Source organism: Pristiophorus japonicus, chromosome 7 (assembly GCF_044704955.1).
Source record: "Pristiophorus japonicus isolate sPriJap1 chromosome 7, sPriJap1.hap1, whole genome shotgun sequence".
Taxonomy (NCBI): Eukaryota; Metazoa; Chordata; class Chondrichthyes; family Pristiophoridae; genus Pristiophorus; species Pristiophorus japonicus.
In genome coordinates this window covers 14147692-14167588 of record NC_091983.1, presented here as the reverse complement: position 1 = coordinate 14167588, position 19897 = coordinate 14147692, and the positions used below count along the sequence as shown (strand labels likewise).

Here is a 19897-nt window from a genome sequence, read left to right as displayed (position 1 = left end):
AGAGAGAGAGAGAGAGACTGGGGGGGAGAGAGAGAGACTGGGGGGGGAGAGAGAGAGAGACTGGGGGGGGAGAGAGAGAGACTGGGGGGGGGAGAGAGAGAGAGGCTGGGGGGGGGAAAGAGAGAGACTGGGGGGGAGAGAGAGAGAGAGAGAGAGAAAGGCTGGGGGGGGAAAGAGAGAGAGAGACTGGGGGTGAAGAGAGAGAGAGAGAGAGAGAGAGACTGGGGGGGGGAGAGAGAGAGAGAGAGAGAGAGAGAGACTGGGGGGGGAAAGAGAGAGAGAGAGACTGGGGTGGGAGAGAGAGAGAGAGAAAGAGAGCGAGAGAGAGAGACCTGGTGGGGAAGAGAGAGAGAGAGAGGGGGTGGGGGGCGGTGGAGAGAGGGAGGCTGGGGGGTGGAAGGGAGAGAGAGAGAGAGAGAAAGACTGGGGTGGGAGAGAGAGAGAGACTGGAGCAGGGATGAGAGAGAGAGAGAGAGAGGCTGGTGGGTGGGGGAGTGAGGCTGATGGGGGGGGGGGGGGTGATAGAGAGCATCATAGAATCATAGAAATTTACAGCACGGAAGGAGGCCATTTCGGCCCATCGTGTCCGCGCCGGCCGACAAAGAGCTATCCAGCCTAATCCCACTATCCAGCTCTTGGTCCGTAGCCCAAGGTTACGGCACAAATACATTTTAAATGTGGTGAGGGTTTCTGCCTCTACCACCCTTTGAGACAGTGAGTTCCAGACTCTCACCACCCTCTGGATGAAGAAATTTCCCCTCACCTCTTCTAAACCTCCCCCCATTTACTATAAATCTATGCCCCCTGGTTGTTGACCCCTCTGCTAAGGGAAATAGGTCCTTCCTATCCACTCTATCCAGGTCCCTCATAATTTTATACACCTCAATCAGGTCTCCCCTTCAGCCTCATCTGTTCCAAAGAAAACAATCCCAGCCTATGCAATCTTTCCTCATTGCCAAAATTCTCCAGTCCAGGCAACATTCTTGTAAATCTCCTCTGCACCCTCTCTAGTGCAGTCACATCTTTCCTGTAATGTGATGACCAGAACTGCACACAGTACTCCAGCTATGGCCTAACCAGTGTTTTATACAGTTAAAGCATAACCTCCTTGCTCTTGTATTCTATGCCTTTGCCAGTAAAGGCAAGTATTCCGTATGCCTTCTTAACCACCTTATCTCCCTGGCCTGCTACCTTCAGGGATCTGTGGACCTGCACTCCAAGGTCCCTCTGTTCCTCTACATTTCTCAGTGTCCCACCATTTAATGTGTATTCCCTTTCCTTGTTAACCCTCCCCAAATGCATTACCTCACACTTCTCCAGGTTAAATTCCATTTGCCACTGATCTGCCCACCTGACCAGTTCATTGATATCTTCCTGCAGTCTGCAGCTCTCTTCTTCATTATCACCACACAGCCAATGTTAGTATCATCTGAAAACTTCTTAATCACACCCCCAACATTCAAGTCCAAGTCATTGATAGATACCACAAAAAGCAAGGGACCCAGCACTGAGCCCTGTGGAACCCCACTGGATACAGCCTTCCAGTCACATTACCCTTTGCTTCCTGCCTCTGAGTCAATTTTGGATCCAACTTGCCACTTTGCCCTGGGTCCCGTGGGCTTTAACATTCATGACCAATCTGCCATGTGGGACCTTATCGAAAGCTTTGCTAAAATCTAGATACACTGCATCGTACGCACTGCCCTCATCGACCCTCCTGGTTACCTCCTCGACAGCATCGAGCTTTCTGAGAAATCGGGTGTGGATGTAAAGGCGGTGGGGTTGGAAGAATGTGATCCATCTTCCCTGAGAGACTGGTCACGAGAGAGACTGGGGGTTGAGGGGGGGGGGGGGGGGGCGGTTGGGTGGGGAGGGATAGAGAGAGAGAGAGACTGTGTGAGGATATTCAGGAACTAGGGTTGGGGGATGGCGGGAGAATTACACATTCCAGAGAAACTGCTGGGGTGTGTCTTTGGTTCCCTTGGAGGCTCATCAGCAATCAGGTCATGGAGAGCCAAGCGGAGCATTTTGCTAGTGCAAGTAAGCGTGTCCATAGTGAACAGGTGGAATGATACAGCACAGGAGGCCATTGGGGCCATCGCCCCTGTGCCGGCTCTGTGGCAGAGCGATCCAATCAGTCCCACTCCCCCTGCTCTTTCCCCATCGCGCTGCAAGTTTCTCCACTTCACGTATTTACCAGTTCCCCTTTGAAAGTTACTGTCGAAGGTGGCTCCCGGCAGTGCATTCCCAACCACAGCCACTCGCTGAGTCACTTTTATTTTGACCCTTCTGCCACTTTGTACAAACCATCTCACTCGAGAACCAGGAGAGAGAGGAGAAGTAGGCTTCATTTGAACTTCAAATGGCAGATGATCACAAGAATTGGGATGCATTGCACTCCATAGGAACAGGAGGAGGCCATTCAGCCCCTCGGGCCTGTTCCTCCATTCAATTGGATCATGGCTGATCTGAATCTTAACCCCATCTACCTGCCTTGGTTCCATAACCCTTGCTACCCTTACCCAACAAAAATCTATCAATCTCGCTGTTGAAATTTCCAATTGACCCCCAGCCTCAACAGCTTTTTGGGAGAGAGAGTTCCAGATTCCCAGCACCCTGTGTGTGAAGAAGTGCTTCCTGACATCACCCCTGAATGGCCTGGCTCTAATTTTAAGGTTACGCCCCCTTGTTCTGGGCTCCCCCCTCACCAGAGGAAATAGTTTCTCCTGATCTACCCTATCATCAACTTCAATCATCTCAAACACCTCGGTTAGATCACCCCTTAATCTTCTAAACTCGAGGGAATACAAGCCTGGTCTATGCAAGCTGTTCTCAGAATTTAACCCTTTTAGTCCCGGTACCATTCTGGTGAATCTGCGCTGCACCCACTCCATGGCCAGTATATCCTCCCTGAGGTGAGGGTGAGGGGGTGGGGGAGGGGAGGGGAGGGGGGGCCCTGAACGCAGTGACTCCAGACGGTGTCTAACCAGAGCTCTGTACGGCTGTAACATAACTCCCATCCCTTTTGTATTCCAGCCCCCTCGAGATAAAGGCCAACATTTCATTAGCCTTTTTAATTATTTTTTTGTACCTGCCCAGTAGCTTTTAGTGATTTCAGTATTTGGACCCCGACATCTCTCTGCTCCCCCACAGTTCCAAGCTTCTTGCCATTTAGACTCTTGTGTTCCTAACACAGCTGAGACTGCACACAGGGAGGTTAAAGTAACAGTGACCTCAGTCTTTATTAAGACACTCCAGAGTGAGGAACAGGCTTTAGGGGCCGGCTTATATACTGTGCTCCCAAGGGATGCTGGGATCTCTTGGGACTTCAGGGGATGAGCTCCCTGGTGGCGGAACATGGGAGTGCATGCTTTACAGATACACAACATCACTCCCCTCCAAAGTCAAAGTGAAAACTATTTACAAGGTGAGGCGGTCGGGAGCCTTTCTTTCCCTGGTGGACCACCTCGGTACAAATGTCTGTTCTGGTGTGTTGGCTGTGCCCTCGCTGGGCTGGCGTGTTGTTGGCCCTGCAGGGCTGCTGGGTGAGCCTGGCCTTGCTGGGCTGTTGGGTGTGATGGGTTTGATTTCCTGGTCCGGGGTGGTGTCGTTGATCCTTTGGGTGTGTGTTGTGGGCTCGAAAAAGGTGATGTCTGCTGTGGGTTGTTCAGGGCAGTCTGTGAACCGCAGCCTCATTTGGTCCAGGTGCTTTCTGCAAATTTGTCCATTATCTAGTTTGACTACAAACACCCTACTCTCTTCTTTAGCTATCACCGTGCCCGCGATCCACTTGGGACCATGTCCATAGTTTAGCACATACACAGGGTCATTCAGATCAATTTCCCGTGACACAGTGGCGCGACCATCGTTTACATTTTGTTGCTGCCGGCTGCTCTCTACCTGATCATGGAAGTTGGGGTGGACCAGCGAGAGTCTGGTTTTAAGTGTCCTTTTCATGAGTAGCTCAGATGGGGGCACCCCTGTGAGCGAGTGGGGTCTCGTGCGGTAGCTGAGCAGTACTCGGGACAGGCGGGTTTGGAGTGAGCCTTCTGTGACTCATTTAAGGCTCTGTTTGATTGTTTGTACTGCCCGCTCTGCCTGCCCATTGGAGACTGGTTTAAACGGGGCTGAGGTGACATGTTTGATCCCATTGCGGGTCATGAATTCTTTAAATTCAGCTCTGGTGAAACATGGCCCGTTGTCACTGACCAGTATGTCAGTCAGGCCGTGGGTGGCAAACATGGCCCTCAGGCTTTCAATGGTGGCGGTGCTTCCTGACATTTCACATTCAATCCATTTTGAAAAAGCATCCACCACCACCAGGAACATTTTACCGAGAAACGGGCCCGCATAGTCGACATGGATCCTCGACCATGGTCTGGAGGGCCAAGACCACAAACTTAGTGATGCCTCTCTGGGCGCGTTGCTCAACTGAGCACACACGCTGCATTGCCGTACACAGGACTCTCTAAGTCAGAGTCGATACCGGGCCACCACACGTGGGATCTGGCTATCGCTTTCATCATTATTAAACCCTGGAACAGCTTGATTAGCTCTTGCATTTCAACGGGGATGCTGGCCCAGCTCCCATGCAGTATGCAGTTTTTTTTACTAGGGACAGCAGAGGATCTTGGCTGGTCCAAGTCCTAATCTGGCGGGCCGTGACAGGTGATTAATCATTTTCAAACGCTTCCATGACCATCAACAAGTCTGCGGGCTGCACCATCATCAACAAGTTTGCAGGCTGCGCCATTTCCACCCCCGTGGTGGGCAATGGTAGCCGACTGAGAGCATCCGCACAGTTCTCTGTGCCTGACCTGTGGCAGATGGTATAGTTATACGCTGATAGCGCGAGTGCCCACCTTTGTATGAAGGCTGAGGCATTAGTATTTATCCCCTTGTTTTCAGCGAACAGTTATGTGAGGGGCTTGTGATCGGTTTCCAGCTCAAATTTGAGGCCAAACAGGTACTGATGCATTTTCTTTACCCCGAACACACACGCTAATGCCTCTTTCTCAATCATGCTGTAGGCCCTCTCGGCCTTAGACAAGCACCTGGAAGCATAGGCGACAGGTTGCAACTTCCCCGCAACGTTAGCTTGTTGTAATACACACCCCACTCCGTATGATGACACATCACATGCTAGCACAAGTCTTTTACACGGGTTATACAATACAAGCAGCTTGTTGGAGCATAAAATGTTTCTGGCTTTCTCAAAGCAATTACTTGGCTTTTTTCCCCATACCCAGTTCTCACCTTTACGCAATAGCACATGTAGGGGCTCTAAGAGGGTGCTTAACCCCGGTAGGAAGTTACCAAAATAGTTGAGGAGTCCCAGGAGCGACCACAGCTCCGTGACGTTCTGTAGCCTGGGCGCATTCCTGATAGCCTCTGTCTTGGCGTCTGTGGGCCAAATGCCGTCCGCCGCGATCTTTCTCCCCAAAAACTCCACTTCTGTTGCCATGAAGACGCATTTCGACCTCTTCAGCCGCAGCCCTACACAATCCAGTCGCTGGAGGACCTCCTCCAGGTTTTGTAGGTGCTCGACAGTGTCCCGACCCGTGACCAATATGTCGTCCTGAAAAACCACCGTGCGTGGTACTGACTTGAGTAGGCTCTCCATGTTTCTCTGGAAGATCGCTGCAGCCGACCGAATTCCAAACGGGCATCTGTTGTAGATGAACAGTCCCTTGTGCGGGTTGATGCAGGTGAGGCCCTTCGAAGACTTCTCCAGCTCCTGCGTCATGTAGGCCGAAGTCAGGTCGAGCTTGGTGAACGTCTTGCCTCCTGCCAGCGTCGCAAATAGGTCGTCTGCCTTAGGTAGCGGGTATTGGTCCTGTAGCAAGAAACGATTACTTTATAATCACCGCAAATCCTGAGCGTGCCATCACTTTTGAGTACTGGAACAATCGGGCTGGCCCACTCGCTGAATTCCACTGGGGAGACGATGCCTTCGCGTTGCAGCCTGTCCAGTTCGATTTCCACTCTCTCCCTCATCATGTGAGGTATCGCTCGCGCCTTGTGGTGAATGGGTCGTGCCTCTGGGACCAAGTGGATCCGCACCTTCGCCACGGAAAAGTTTCCAGTGCCTGGCTCAAAAAAGGAAGCAAATTTGTTAAGACCTTGGTTAAATGAGGCCTCATCAACACCTGATAGCGCTCGGATGTCATCTCAGTTCCAGCGGATTTTGCCCTGCCAGCCCCTTCCAAGCAGTGTGGGGCCATTGCCCGGGATAATCCAGAGTGGCAGTTCGTGCACCGTGCCCTCGTAGGTGACCTTGACTATGGCGCTGCCCAGGACAGTGATAAGCTCTTTGCTATACGTTCTGAGTTTCGTGTGGATGGGGCTCAGGGCTGGTCCGAGTGCCTTGTTGCACCACAGTCTCTCAAACATCTTTTTACTCATGATGGATTGGCTAGCGCCAGTGTCCAGTTCCATGGCTATGGGTAAGCCATTCAATTTTACGTTTAGCATTATAGGTGGACATTTCGTCGAAAATGTGTGCAACCTATATACTTCAGCATCTGCCTCCTCTCTCTGAGGCTCGAAGTTGCTTTGACCCACCATGGACCGATCTTCCTCTGCCACGTGGTGGGTAGCAGGTTTTGGGCTGCAAGCTCGTTGGAGGTGCCCCATTGTTCCACAGCTCTTGCAAACATACCCTTTGAAGCGGCATGAATAGGCTGAATGGAAGCCTCCACAACGCCAACAAGGTGCGAATTGCCTCGCATTCATCCTTTGTTGCGGACTCTGAGTCATCTGGGTCACCTGAGGCCTGCTGGCAGTTGCAGACTCGTGGTTTCTGCCCTGTACATTTCTGCTCGCAAACACAGTTCCAGTTACTTTATGAACATTGCTAGCACTTGTGTGCTGAGAGATTTGTTTGGTGTTATCACTGGTGTACATAAACGCATGTGCTATCGCAATGGTCTTGCTGAGGGTTGGTGTCTCTACAGTCTAAAGTTTTCGTAGGATGGTCTCGTGGCCAATGCCCAGTACAAAAAAATATCTGAGCATTTTCTCCAGGTCGCCATCAAACTCACATTGTCCTGCAAGTCGCCTTAGCTCGGCGACATAGCTCACCACTTCCTGACCTTCAGATCGTTGGCACGTGTAGAACTGATACCTCGCCATCAGCACGCTCTCCCTCGGGTTAAGATGCTCCCAAACCAGTGTACACAGCTCCTCATACGACTTATCTGTGGGTTTCACCGGAGCCAGAAGATTCTTCATGAGGCTGTAGGTCGGTGTCCCGCAGACCGTGAGGAGGACCGCTCTCCTTTTTGCAGCGCTTCCTTCTCCGTCCAGCTCGTTGGCTACAAAGTACTGATCTATCCATTCGACATAGGCTTCCCAGCCCCCACCCTCCGAGAACTTCTCCAGGATGCCCATAGTTTGCTGCATCTTTGCGTTGGATTTGTGTACTCGTCGCCAGTTGTTGTGTTCCTGACACAGATGAGACTGCACACAGGGAGGTTAAAGTAACAGTGACCTCAGTCTTTATTAAGACACTCCAGAGTGAGTAACAGGCTTATATACAGTGCTCCTAAAGGATGCTGGGATCCTTTGGGACATCAGGGGATGTGCTCCCTGGTGGCGGAACATGGGAGTGCATGCTTTACAGATGCACAACATAGACAATACCTTGATCGATCTTTCTTTGGTCCAAAGCTCTCACTTCCCCACAATGAACTCCATCTGCCACAGTTTTACATAAGAACATCAGAAATAGGAACAGGAGTAGGCCATTTGGCCCCTCAAGCCTGCTCCACCATTCAATAAGATCATGGCTGGTCTGATCCTGGCCTCAACTCCACTTCCCTGCCCGCTCCCCATAACCCTTGACTCCCTTATCATTCAAAAATCTGTGTATCCACCTTAAGTATATTCAATGACCCAGCCTTCTCAGCTCTCTGGGGCAGAGAATTCCATAGATTCACGACCCTCTGAGAGAAGAAATTCCTCCTCATTTCCATTTTAAATGGGCGACCCCTTATTCTGAGACTATGCCCCCCAGTTCTAGATTCCCCAACGAGGGGAAACATCCTCTCTGCATCTACCCTGTCAAGCCCCCTCAGAATCTTGTATATTTCAATAAGACCACCTGAACTTATTGATCAGTCTCTTAATCTATCAATGACCTTTTGCAACTTTCTGCTCCCGTCTACAGGGATAGTGTGAGAGGGTGGAGTTGAGGTAGAAGATCAGCCATGATCTTATTGAATGGTGGAGCAGGCTTCAAGGGCCAAATGGCCTACTCCTGCTCCTATTTCTTATGTTCTTATCTACATTATTTACTGTACCACCTAAACTAGTGTTGTCACCAAACTTGGATAGACGGCTCGCTATTCCTTCATCCAAGTCATCAATAAATATAATGAAAAGCTGAGGCCTCAGTACAGATCCCGGGGGGATAGCACTAGTCACATCCTGCCAATTGGAGTACATACCCATTATCCCCTGCCCTCTGTCTCCTACCTCCAAACCAATTGCCTACCCAAGCCAATAGTTTACCTCCAATTCCATGTCATTTTTTTGTTTACCTCTCATTTTTGTTAACCGTCTCTTATCAGGAACCTTGTCAAACGCCTTCTGGAAGCCCATAAAAATAACATCCATTGATAGCCCCTTATCTACCACGTTAGTGAACTCCTCAAAAAATTCAGCTAGGTTCGTTAGACATGATTTGCCTTTTACAAATCCATGCTGGCTCTTTCTAATCAGTTCACATTTGTCCAAATGCTCTCCCTCTTCCTCAATAACCAATGGGAGAGCAGTCCTCCTAAAGCAGAGCTTATGGCTACCTGCGTTAGAACTTTGTAATGATGTAAATGCTGTAGTAATTTGATGTGGCATCGTAGGCGAGGCCTAATTTATTGCCACTCCCCAGCTGCCGTGAGGTGGTGGCGATGGGCCGCCTTCTTCTTGTGGTGATTGTGGCAGGGGAGAGAGTCCTATGAAAATAATCCTGGCGAGTGGATGCAGTGCATCCTGTCGCTCAGACACATTGCAGCTACAGTCGGTGATTGAGGGGGCGGATGACAGCAGAACTGAGAGGTTATAACTAAAGAGAAAGGCTGAACAGGCCGGGACTCTACTCTCTAGACAAGTGAAGGCCAAGGGGTGACCCGACAGAGGTCTTTAAAATATTGAAGGGGTTTGCTCGGGTAGATGTAGAGAAGATATTTCCACTTGTGGGGGTGATCAAAACTAGGGGCCATAAATATAAGATAGTCACCAACAGGAAATTCAGGAGAAACTTCTTGACCCGGAGTATGGTGAGAATGTGGAACTCGCTACCACAGGGAGTGGTTGAGGCGAATAATATTGATGCATTTAAGGGGCATCTATATAAACACATGAGGGGGAAAGGACTAGAAGGATGTGTTGATGGGGTGAGATGACGAGAGGTGGGAGGAGGCTGGGTGTGGAGCATAAACACCGGCATGGACCTGTTGGGCCGAATGGCCTGTTTCTGTGCTGTACGCTCGACGTAATGATGCGGACTCCAGTGGGTGCTGATCAACCAGACCGCTCTGTCCTGGATGGTGTTGAGCCTTCTTGAGGCTGCGACCATCCAGGCATGTGACGAGAATTCTAACGCACTCGCTCCTTGGGCCCTGTGGGTGGCAGAGAGGCTCTGAGAGATCGAGAGGTGAGCCAGTCATCGCAGAGAAGCGGTCTCCAACCTGCTCACATGTCACGTCAAGAAGCTCCAAATGAAATAAATGTTTGTCGAACGTTTTAGGAAAAAGCACTCGCAAATGAACAATTCCATTCCGGTCATATTTAATTGCTGCGCTTGTATAGGGCCCTGGTGCGACCACACCTGGAGTACGATGTACAGTGTGGAAGGATATACTTGGATTAGAAGTTCACTAGACTGATTCTAGGGATGAGCGGGCTGTCCTATGAGGAGAGATTGAGAACAATAGGCCTATATTCTCTAGAGTTTAGAAGAATGAGAGGTGATCTCATTGAAACATATAAAATTCTTGCAGGGCTTGACAGGGTAGATGCAGGGAGGATGTTTCCCCCGGGCTGGAGAGTCTGGAACCAGGGGTCACAGTCTCAGAATAAGAGGCCGGTCATTTAGGACTGAGATAAGGAGAAATTTCTTCACTCGGAGGGTGGTGAATCTTTGCAATTCTCTGCCCCAGAGGGCTGTGGAGGCTCAGTCTTTGAGTATATTCAAGAGATCGATAGATTGTTGGAGTCTAAGGGAATTAAGAGATTATGGGGATCAGGTGGGAAAGTGGAGTTGAGGCCAGGATCAGATCAGCCATGATCTTATTGAATGGCGGAGCAGGCTCGAGGGGCCGAATGGCCGACTCCTGCTCCTATTTCTTATGTTATGTTAAACTATCCATATCTAATTGTATCTAAAAATATATAATATCTCTCTCTGTGTCTGTCTCTCTAGTCTACCTCATGCTAGGTCTCACTGCTGTGCTGGTGGTACTGGAAACCTTCTGCGAGCTTCAGAAACTCAAGGAATTTAAAAGGATCTTCTACTTGAAGAAAGACAAGCCGGCGGATGAGATGAACATCTTGGACCAGGACCAGCTCTCTTTTCCATCTGTCATGGACTCAGTGCCGGTCACCAGGGACCAGCAGAAGCTCAGTGAGCCCTTTGTGACGGGCCCCACCAACTGGTGACCTGGGCTCGGGACCAACCTCACTCCAAGACAAGACATGGCCAATTCTTGCATCAAGTCGTGGGGCAAATGAGCATGTAATTAGCATAGGCTTTCAGGCAATTTACAGGCCTTAAAAAAAAAAATAATAATAATTATATGAAGCAATGCAAATTAGAATACGTTGGAATATGAAGTGTGTAAATAGCAGGGGAATGTGTATCTTCAGGTAATCACGGACTAGAAAGTGTATTTTCAGACGTGCAATCAGGTAATCGCATGGAATTTCTGCCAGGGTATTCTGGCGGGTGATTGGTGTTTCTCGCCCCCCCCTCCCCCCGCCCACCTCCGAGAAATGGCTACAAACAGCCATTTATGCCATTTTCCCCAGGGCTTCTATTGTAGTTATAACGGGGGTTACAGGAAATTCTCCCCAGATTACAGGGAAACCCTTTTTATCGATTTGGGAAAATAATTTTAATTAAAATATTCATTGACTTCTTTTTCGGGGGTTTAAACATTTCCTGCTCCTTCTCCACTGGAATCCGAGTGCAGGTCTTGCCTTCAGACTGCTTCAGTTGGGGTTGGGGTTACCTAGGATTGATTCTATAGGAGCAGGAGCAGGCCATTCAGCCCCTTGAGCCTGTTCCGCCATTCAATTAGATCGCAGCTGATCTGTTTCTCAACTCCAACAGCCCACCTTGGTCCTGAATCGCTTACCACCTTTGCCTAACAAAAAATCTAGTGCTCTCCGCCTTGGAAGCTCCAATTGACCCTCAGCATCCACAACCATTTTGGGGGGAGAGAGTTCCAGAGTCCCACTACCCTGTGTGTGAAGAAGTGCTTCCTGGCATCACCTCTGAATGGCCTGGCTCTAATTTTAAGATTATGCCCCCTTGTTCTAGGCTCCCCCCACCAGAGGAAATAGTTTCTCCCGATCTACTCTATCATCAACTTCAATCATCTCAAACACCTCGATCAGATCACCCTTTACTCTTCTATACGCGAGGGAACACAAGCCTAGTCTATGCAAGCCGTCCTCATAATTTAACCCTTTTAGCCCCGGTACCAATCTGGTGAATCTACGCTGCACCCGCTCCATGGCCAGTATATCCTTCCTGAGGTGGGGGGGGGGGGGCCAAGAACTGAACGCAGTGACTCCAGACGGTGTCTAACCAGAGCTCTGTACGGCTGTAACCTAACTCCCACCCCTTTGTATTCCAGCCCCCTCGAGATAAAGGCCAACATTCCATTAGCCTTTTTGATTATTTTTTGTACCTGCCCAGTAGCTTTTAGTGATTTCAGTATTTGGACCCCGACATCTCTCCGCTCCCCCACCGTTCCGAGCTTTCCGCCATTAACCCTGATCGCTCTTTCTGGATAGCCTCACACTTCCCCACATGGAGTCTAACCAGAGCTCTAACGCTGTAAGATAACGTGCTCCTCTTTATATTCTAGCCCTCTTGAGAAACATAGAAATTTACAGCGCAGAAGGAGGCCATTTCGGCCCATCGTGTCCGCGCCGCATAACAAATAGCCGCACGGCCCTTGGTCAGCAGCCCTGAAGGTTACATATAAACCTATGAACAATGACGGAAAGGCAAACAGCACCCAGCCCAATCAGTCCGCCTCACCCAACTGCAACACCCCTTGCACTCCACTCCAACCGGAATAGGCCAACATTCAATTAGCCTTTTGTGTCTCCTGGGCCACTGAAGGAAGCCAGCCTTGGACAGACACAGACCATTCTCCAGCGATCCTGTCACAGGCACAATTGGGAAGCAAGGGGCCTTGGGTGTGGTGGGGATTAATCGTTGCAGCAGAAGTGATTTTGCTTTTTAATTTATTTTAAAATAAGTCAAAGAATATTTTTACAGGGGAGGTGATGTGAGAGTACGCGGAGCAAAGCTAAAGTACTCTGCTGTACACTTCAATGCGGCTTTCGAAATAGTTAAATTTTAATATTTTTGCTGTGAAGGAATAGTATTTATGTTTGTGTCTTTTTAAGTTAAAACAAGTTGGAATAACCTTCAATGTGGCTTGCTAACTTGGTATTCTCTGTATGGAAGTATTTCTACCTCATGTGAAGAAGTCAAAAGCAAACACACACCCAGAATTGGGTCAAGTATTTTTGTTCAATATTGTTAAAGCAGTTCTTCATCTTGGAGTAGGTGGGGTCCATTTTGAGTGCTGTCGCCTGGGGTTAACGGCCTCAAAATGGGGGCCGGAAGGAAGCCTTAGCGCCTCGTTAACTTTGAAAGGGGCCGACCTTCGGGTGCCCAAAGTGCTGGCCTGATTCGGGGTGGTATGATGTAAATCGCATCCCGATCGGCAATTTAGGCCGGAACTGCTGGGAAATTGCGCTGTGCTCACACCGACCTATTCCACGGGCAACGGAGGGGAAGAGACGAGGCAAAGATAAGTGTCGGAATTATCTCTGTGGGGCCCGGAAGGAGTAGGAATAATCAGGCCCGCTACCCCCCCCCCCCCCCCCTGCCCGTGAACCCGCCCAGCCCCTCTCCACGATCGCAAACCGCCCTCCCGACCTCCATCTTGGAGTAGGTGGGGTCCATTTTGAGTGCTGTCGCCCGGGGTTAATGGCCTCAAAATGGGGGCCGGAAGCCTTAGCGCCTCGTTAACTCCGGCGATGCAACCGCTGCCATTTTGAAAGGGGGCTACCTTCGGGTGTCCAAAGTGCTGGCCTGATTCGGGCGGTAGGCCCCTTTTAATATGGTAGCAGGGGTGGTATGATGCCACTGAGTTTACTGGCAGCCGGGGGGGTGGGGGCAGGCCCGAGATGGGTAGATCGTAATCCGGCAAGCTGTGTATGGGGGTGCCCGTTTGGCGTGTCGTGGTTCACCAGCATGACGTCAATGAGGCTGGGCGCCGGGAGGCCCCCTTGATATCGCGGCCGTCTCTTGTGACGGCTACTGGCGAGCGTGGGAGGTGCGCCCCTCTCCCCCTAGAAATCTCAAACTGGGCCCCCCCCCCACACACCCCTCCTCCCCCAAGGCCAATTCACAGCATCCAATTCCAAATCATGGGCCCGGCTCAACCGACACCAACTCCCATGTAATCTCGCCGGCTTGACCAAATCCAACCGCTGGTGGTGGGAAGAGCGGGGCGGGGGAGGGGTGGTGGGCAAGGTCTGGCTTTGTCCATCGACTGCCATGACTGGGGCCCAAGCCCCAGGCCACTAGTATAGATGCTCCCCTTCACAACAACTGACCCCCGAGTGTGAAAGGGCATCTGCCACGAGGCCAGACAGCTTCGGTGCCATGGGAAGGCCAGACGATGATGCCGGCTCGGCTCAACCAGGGTGGGTAGCTGTAAATGTGGGTTTTACAGCGACGATCTCGTCATCGCGGCTGTTTCAGCAGTGTTACCTCAGCCGAAAATCTGCCATATAATAATTGTGTTTTTAAACCTCCGCCACTTTGAAAGCATCCCACTCCTCTGAGAACTCTGTCGTCCGTTTTATTTACAAGTTAATTTTGTCGCTGTTTTGTTTCGTAGATGAGAATGTCCTTGGAGCAGGGGTGGGTTAACCGTGGGGGCAGGTGGGGCTGCAGCCCCAAGCCCACCGAAGAACACAGGCCCACCAAATAAATGAAGGAAAAAAAATATATAAGGTCTCCCAACTAGGCCGAATAGAATAGACTATGAGAGGAAAAACGAGGCCAAGGGAAATATTGTTTATTGGCCTAATGTGTACATACCTGTAGGCCTATTTAGATCAGTTTGCCCATCAGGCCCTTAATCGGGCCCTGCCTCAGGGTTGGAACTCCCCATGGGAGTGAAGGCTTCCGACAGCAGGCGGGTTCGAGGGATCTTACTGAAGCAAGTTCCCATTCCAAGAGAATCCCTCTCCAAGAGTGGGGGCGTAGACACAGAAATGCAGGAAGATGGAGGCAGAGACACACAGACAGTTAGTCAGGTCTGCAAACAGAGATAAGGCCTTCACCAACCTCCAGAGGACAATGTAGGAAAGGGCAGTTGGAGGGGGTTATTTTGTTGAAGTCCTGTAAACTGACCCACTGGTGTGGAAAAATGTAGCACCTTTATAATATTATACAAAGACAAATTGTACTGATTGAGTCTTGTCATCAGTGGTGGTGAAATAAAGCAGCTGAACGATTCAGATCTCGTCTCATCTTATTGGTCTCCTTCAACAGATTGGAGAGGACCTTGGTGACATGTTCAAAGGCATAAATATTGGGTTTAGCTCCGGGGTACGATTGATATACTCCTGGGTTAAGCTATCGTGTCAGTGGATAACTAATTAGAGGATTCAGGTGAGCAAAAATTTAAAAGTCAAAGATTAAGGAGAAGACAATAGAGCAGTGGGGGAAATGGAAACGAGCGCGTGCCGGGAAGGGACAGAATGTATAAACATGAAAATTAATCTGAAAGTGGGGTCAAAGCAGGAAAAAATTGTAAAAGAACAAATTTAAAAGTTCTTTATCTGAATGCACGTAGCATTCGTAACAAAATAGATGCGTTGACGGCACAAATAAATACAAATGGGAATGATCTGATAGCCATTACAGAGACATGGTTGCAAAGTGACCAGGACTGGGAACTAAATATCCAGGGGTATTTGACAATTTGGAAGGACAGACAAAGGAAAAGGAGGTGGGGTAGCACTGTTAATAAAGGATGGGATCAGTGCGTCAGTGAGAAACGAAATTGGCTCAGAAGATCAAGATGTTGAATCAGTTTGGGTGGAGATAAGGAATAATAAGGTGGAAAAGTCACAGGGGGCCTATAGACTACACCCACCAAACAGTAGCTACACTGTTGAACGGAGTATAAATCAAGAAATAATGGAGGCTTGTAAAAAATAATCATGGGCGATTTTAACCTTCATATTGATTGGACAAAGCAACTTGGCCAATGTAGCCTTGAAGAGTTTATAGAGTGTATCCGGGATAGTTTCCTTGAACAGTATGGGGCGGAACCAACCAGGAAGCAGGCTATCTTAGATCTGGTACTGTGTAATGAGACAGGATTAATCAATGATCTCCTAGTAAAGGATCCTCTAGGAATGAGTGGTTGAATTTCAAATTCAGTTGGAGGGTGAGAAAGTTGGATCTCAAACCAGTGTCCTAAGCTTAAATAAAGGAGACCACAAAGGTATAAGGGTAGAGTTGGCTAAAGTGGACTGGGAAAATAGATTAAAGTGTAGGACGGTTGATGAGCAGTGGCAGACATTTAAGGAGATATTTCATAACTCTCAACAAAAATATATCCCAATGAGAAGGAAAGACTGTAAGAGAAGGGATAACCATCTATGGCTAACTAAGGAAATAAGGGATGGTATTAAATTGAAAACAAGGCCATACAAAGTGGCCCAGACTAGTGGGAGGCCAGAGGATTGGGAAACTTTTAAAAGCAAGCAAAGAACGAGTAAAAAAATGATAGAGGGAGAAGATAGATTATGAAAGTAAACTAGCACGAGGTATAAAAACAGATAGTAAGAGTTTCTACAGGTACATAAAAAGGAAAATAGTGGTTAAAGTAAATGTTGGTCCCCTGGAGGATGAGACTGGGGAATTAATAATGGGGAACAGGGAAATGGCAGAGACATTGAACAAATATTTTGTATCTGTCTTCACGGTAGAAGACATTAAAAACATCCCAATAGTGGATAATCAAGGGGCTCTAGGGAGGGAGGAACTTAATACAATCACTATCACTAATGAAGTAGTGCTCGGTAAAATAATGGGACTAAAGGCAGACAAGTCCCCTGGACCTGATGCCTTACATCCTAGAGTCTTTAAAAAAAGTGGCTGCAGAGATAGTGGATGCATTGGTTGTAATCTACCAAAACTCCCTGGATTCTGGGGCAGTCCCAACAGATTTGGAAAACTGCAAATGTAATGTACCCTATTTAAGAAAGGAGGCAGACAGAAAGCAGTAAACTATAGACCAGTTCGCCTAACATCTGTCGTTGTGGAAATGCTGGAGTCCATTATTAAGGAAGCAGTAGCAGGACATTTGGAAAAGCATAATTCAATCAAGCAGAGTCAGCATGGTTTTATGAAAGTGTCATGTATCTTACATTATTATATATAACTGTATCCTAACATGCTATACATGACTGTAATAAGATATGACCTGTAACCACCAGGGATGCACTTGCAAGAGACAGGTATATAAGAACAAGTCTCAGGCAAGTGCAGCATTCCAGAGCTGTGAAATAAAGGTGCAGGTCCAGAGTGATCTTGACTTCATTACATGCCTCGTGTGAATCTGTACTGAGGGGACAGGACTTTACAGTGGCGACGAGTTACGGGATTACAGAATCCACAGAATGGCGAACAACGGATCAGATGAGAAATACAATGCAGGAGACAATTGGGAGGACTTTATAGAAAGGCTCCAGCAAAGCTTTGTAACCAAAAACTGGTTAGGAAGAGCCCATCTCTTGACCAGCTGTGGCTCGAAAACATACGCTTTAATGAAGGATCTGCTGGCACCCGAGAAACCAGCAAGCAAGTCGTTTGACGAGTTGAGCACACTGGTAAGAGACCACCTGAAGCCAGCGAGCAGCCTACACATGGCCAGACACAGGTTCTACAACTACAGACGCTGTGTGGGCCAGAGCATACCTGACTTCATGGCGGAACTTCGGAGGTTGGCTAGTTTATGTGAGTTCTCCGATGAACTGAGGAGAGAAATGCTGAGAGACTTTTTCATTGAAGGAATAGGCCACGCAGGCATATTCTGAAAGCTCATAGAGACCAAGAACCTGACCTTAGAGGCAGTAGCACTGGTTGCACAGACATTCTTGGTAGGGGAAGAAGAAACGAGGTTGATTTACAATGCAGGTACGACAACTAACAAAATATCGGAACAAGGAGTTCACAGCACTAAACAAGCTGCTACCCCCACACACAGACAAAACTGGGAGAACATGCTCTCGACAGCAGGCAGTGGCGCCAGAAGCCATTAAGGGCCGTACACACCTCATCAACCCACAATGCGAGCAATCAACTACAAACTGAGAGAAGCTCAAGAGAGATCAGCTAGACGCAGCTCATTCTTTGGGAACGGAAGCAGTCTGTGCTGGAGGTGTGGGGGTGGGCACTCGTCAAGGGGATGTCAATTTCAGCAGGCTGTTTGCAGGAACTGTGAATATACAGGGCATTTGGCCCGCACGCGCAAAAAAACGGCAGCTCGGCTGGTATACGAATCGGAGGGGTCAGAAAGCGGACCAGAAGACGGTGGGGATAGTACCCGGGACACCGATGTACAGCGGGTCAACATGATCAATGGCCGCTGCTCCTACAACAGGACGCCTCCTATAATGATGCGGGTCCTTATCAAAGGGATACCTGTCAACATGGAGCTAGATACGGGAGTGAGCCAATCTCTCATGGGCGCTCAACAATTTGATCAACTGTGGCCACATAAAAGAGACAGACCAGGCACAGACAACTGTGCCGACGCGCTCAGCAGGCTACCCCTGGTGACCACGGAAGGGTCTGACGAACAGGACTGTGAGATAGTCATGGCAATCAATGCCTTTGAGTCCACAGGTTCACCCATGACGGCTCGCCAAATCAAAGCCTGGATGGCCAGCGACCCCACGTTATCCTTAGTAAAAAGATGTGTCCTAACCGGTGACTGGGCAGAGGCTCGCGATGCCTGCCCCAAGGAATTAAAACCCTTTCACAGGCGCATGCTATCACTACAAGCAGACTGCCTGATGTGGGGCAGCCGAGTAGTCATGCCTCTGCGAGGCAGAGAGGCATTTGTTCGGGAGCTCCACCGCGAGCGCCCGGGGATCGTTCTCACGAAGGCCATAGCCAGATCCCACGTCTGGTGGCCTGGTATTGACGCGGACTTGGAGCTCTGTGTCCAGCGGTGCACCATTTGTGCCCAACTCAGTAATGCCCCCAGGGAGGCTCCACTGAGCCCCTGGCCCTGGCCTACCAAACCGTGGTCGCGGGTGCACGTAGACTATGCGGGCCCATTCATGGGCAAAATGTTCCTCGTAGTTGTAGATGCATTTTCAAAGTGGATCGAATGCACCATTTTAAACTCGAGCACAACCTCCACCACTGTGGAGAGCCTCCCAACCATGTTTGCAACGCACGGAATCCCTGACACATTGGTCAGTGACAATGGTCCGTGCTTCACCAGCGCAGAATTCCAAGACTTTATAATTGACCACAGCATAAATCACGTCAAGACGGCACCGTTCAAGCTGGCCTCCAATGGCCAGGCGGAGAGAGCAGTGCAAATCATTAAACAAGGCATGCTTAAAATCTAAGGTCCCACGCTGCAGGGCCGCCTGTCGTGACTGCTGCTGACATACAGATCTCGTCCGCACTCATTGACTGGGATCCCCCCCGCGCAACTGTTGATGAAAAGGACTTTAAAAACAAGGCTCTCATTAATCCTCCCAGACATGCACGAAATCGTTGAGGAAAAGCGCCGTAAGCTGACTGAGTGCCATGACAGAAATTCGAGGGGGAGATGGAATGAGATAGGGGACAAAGTGTTTGTACTAAACTATGGCAGGGGTCCCAAATGGCTTGCAGGGACAGTAACGGGCAAGGAAGGAAACAGGCTACTGGTAGTACAAATGGACAATGGCAAAACCTGCCGGAGGCATGTAGACCAAGTCAAAAGCAGATTTACCAATAGCACTGCGGAACCAGAGGCAGACTACAATGTGGAACTCGCACCACACCTGGTGGACAGACAGAGGGAACAACCTGAGGAAAGGGCAATCCCAACAGAGAGCCCAGGCGAGTCAACAACAATCACACCAATCGAAACAGACAGCCCAGGCGAGATACCAGCAACCACACCCAAAGAGAAACAGACACCAAGGCAAACAACTGAACCACAACTCAGGTGCTCCACGCAAGAGCGTAGACCACCTGAGAGACTGAACCTATAAAGACAATAAGACCTTGGGGGAGGGTGATGTCATGTATCTTACATTATTATATATAACTGTATCCTAACATGCTATACATGACTGTAATAAGATATGACCTGTAACCACCAGCATACCTTACCACCAGGGGTGCACTTGCAAGAGACAGGTATATAAGGACAGGTCTCAGGCAAGTGCAGCATTCCAGAGCTGTGAAATAAAGGTGCAGGTCCAGAGTGACCTTGACTTCACTACATGCCTCGTGTGAATCTGTATTGAGGGGACAGGACTTTACAGAAAGGGAAATAGTGTTTGACAAATTTGCTGGAGTTCCTCGAGGATGTAACGAGCAGGGTGGATAAGG

The 19897-nt window shown here is 49.3% G+C and overlaps 1 protein-coding gene across 1 annotated transcript in view; it reads left to right on the top strand.

The window, feature by feature from the left end:
• Positions 1-13746, top strand: part of LOC139267013 (potassium channel subfamily K member 1-like) — a 59161-nt gene extending 45415 nt beyond the window's left edge. Inside the window, exon 2 of the mRNA XM_070884645.1 lies at positions 10424-13746. Within this exon, the coding sequence (XP_070740746.1) occupies positions 10424-10659 (236 nt within the window). The 3' untranslated portion in view covers positions 10660-13746. The remainder of the gene's footprint in view (positions 1-10423) is intronic.
• The last annotated feature ends 6151 nt before the right edge of the window (positions 13747-19897 follow it).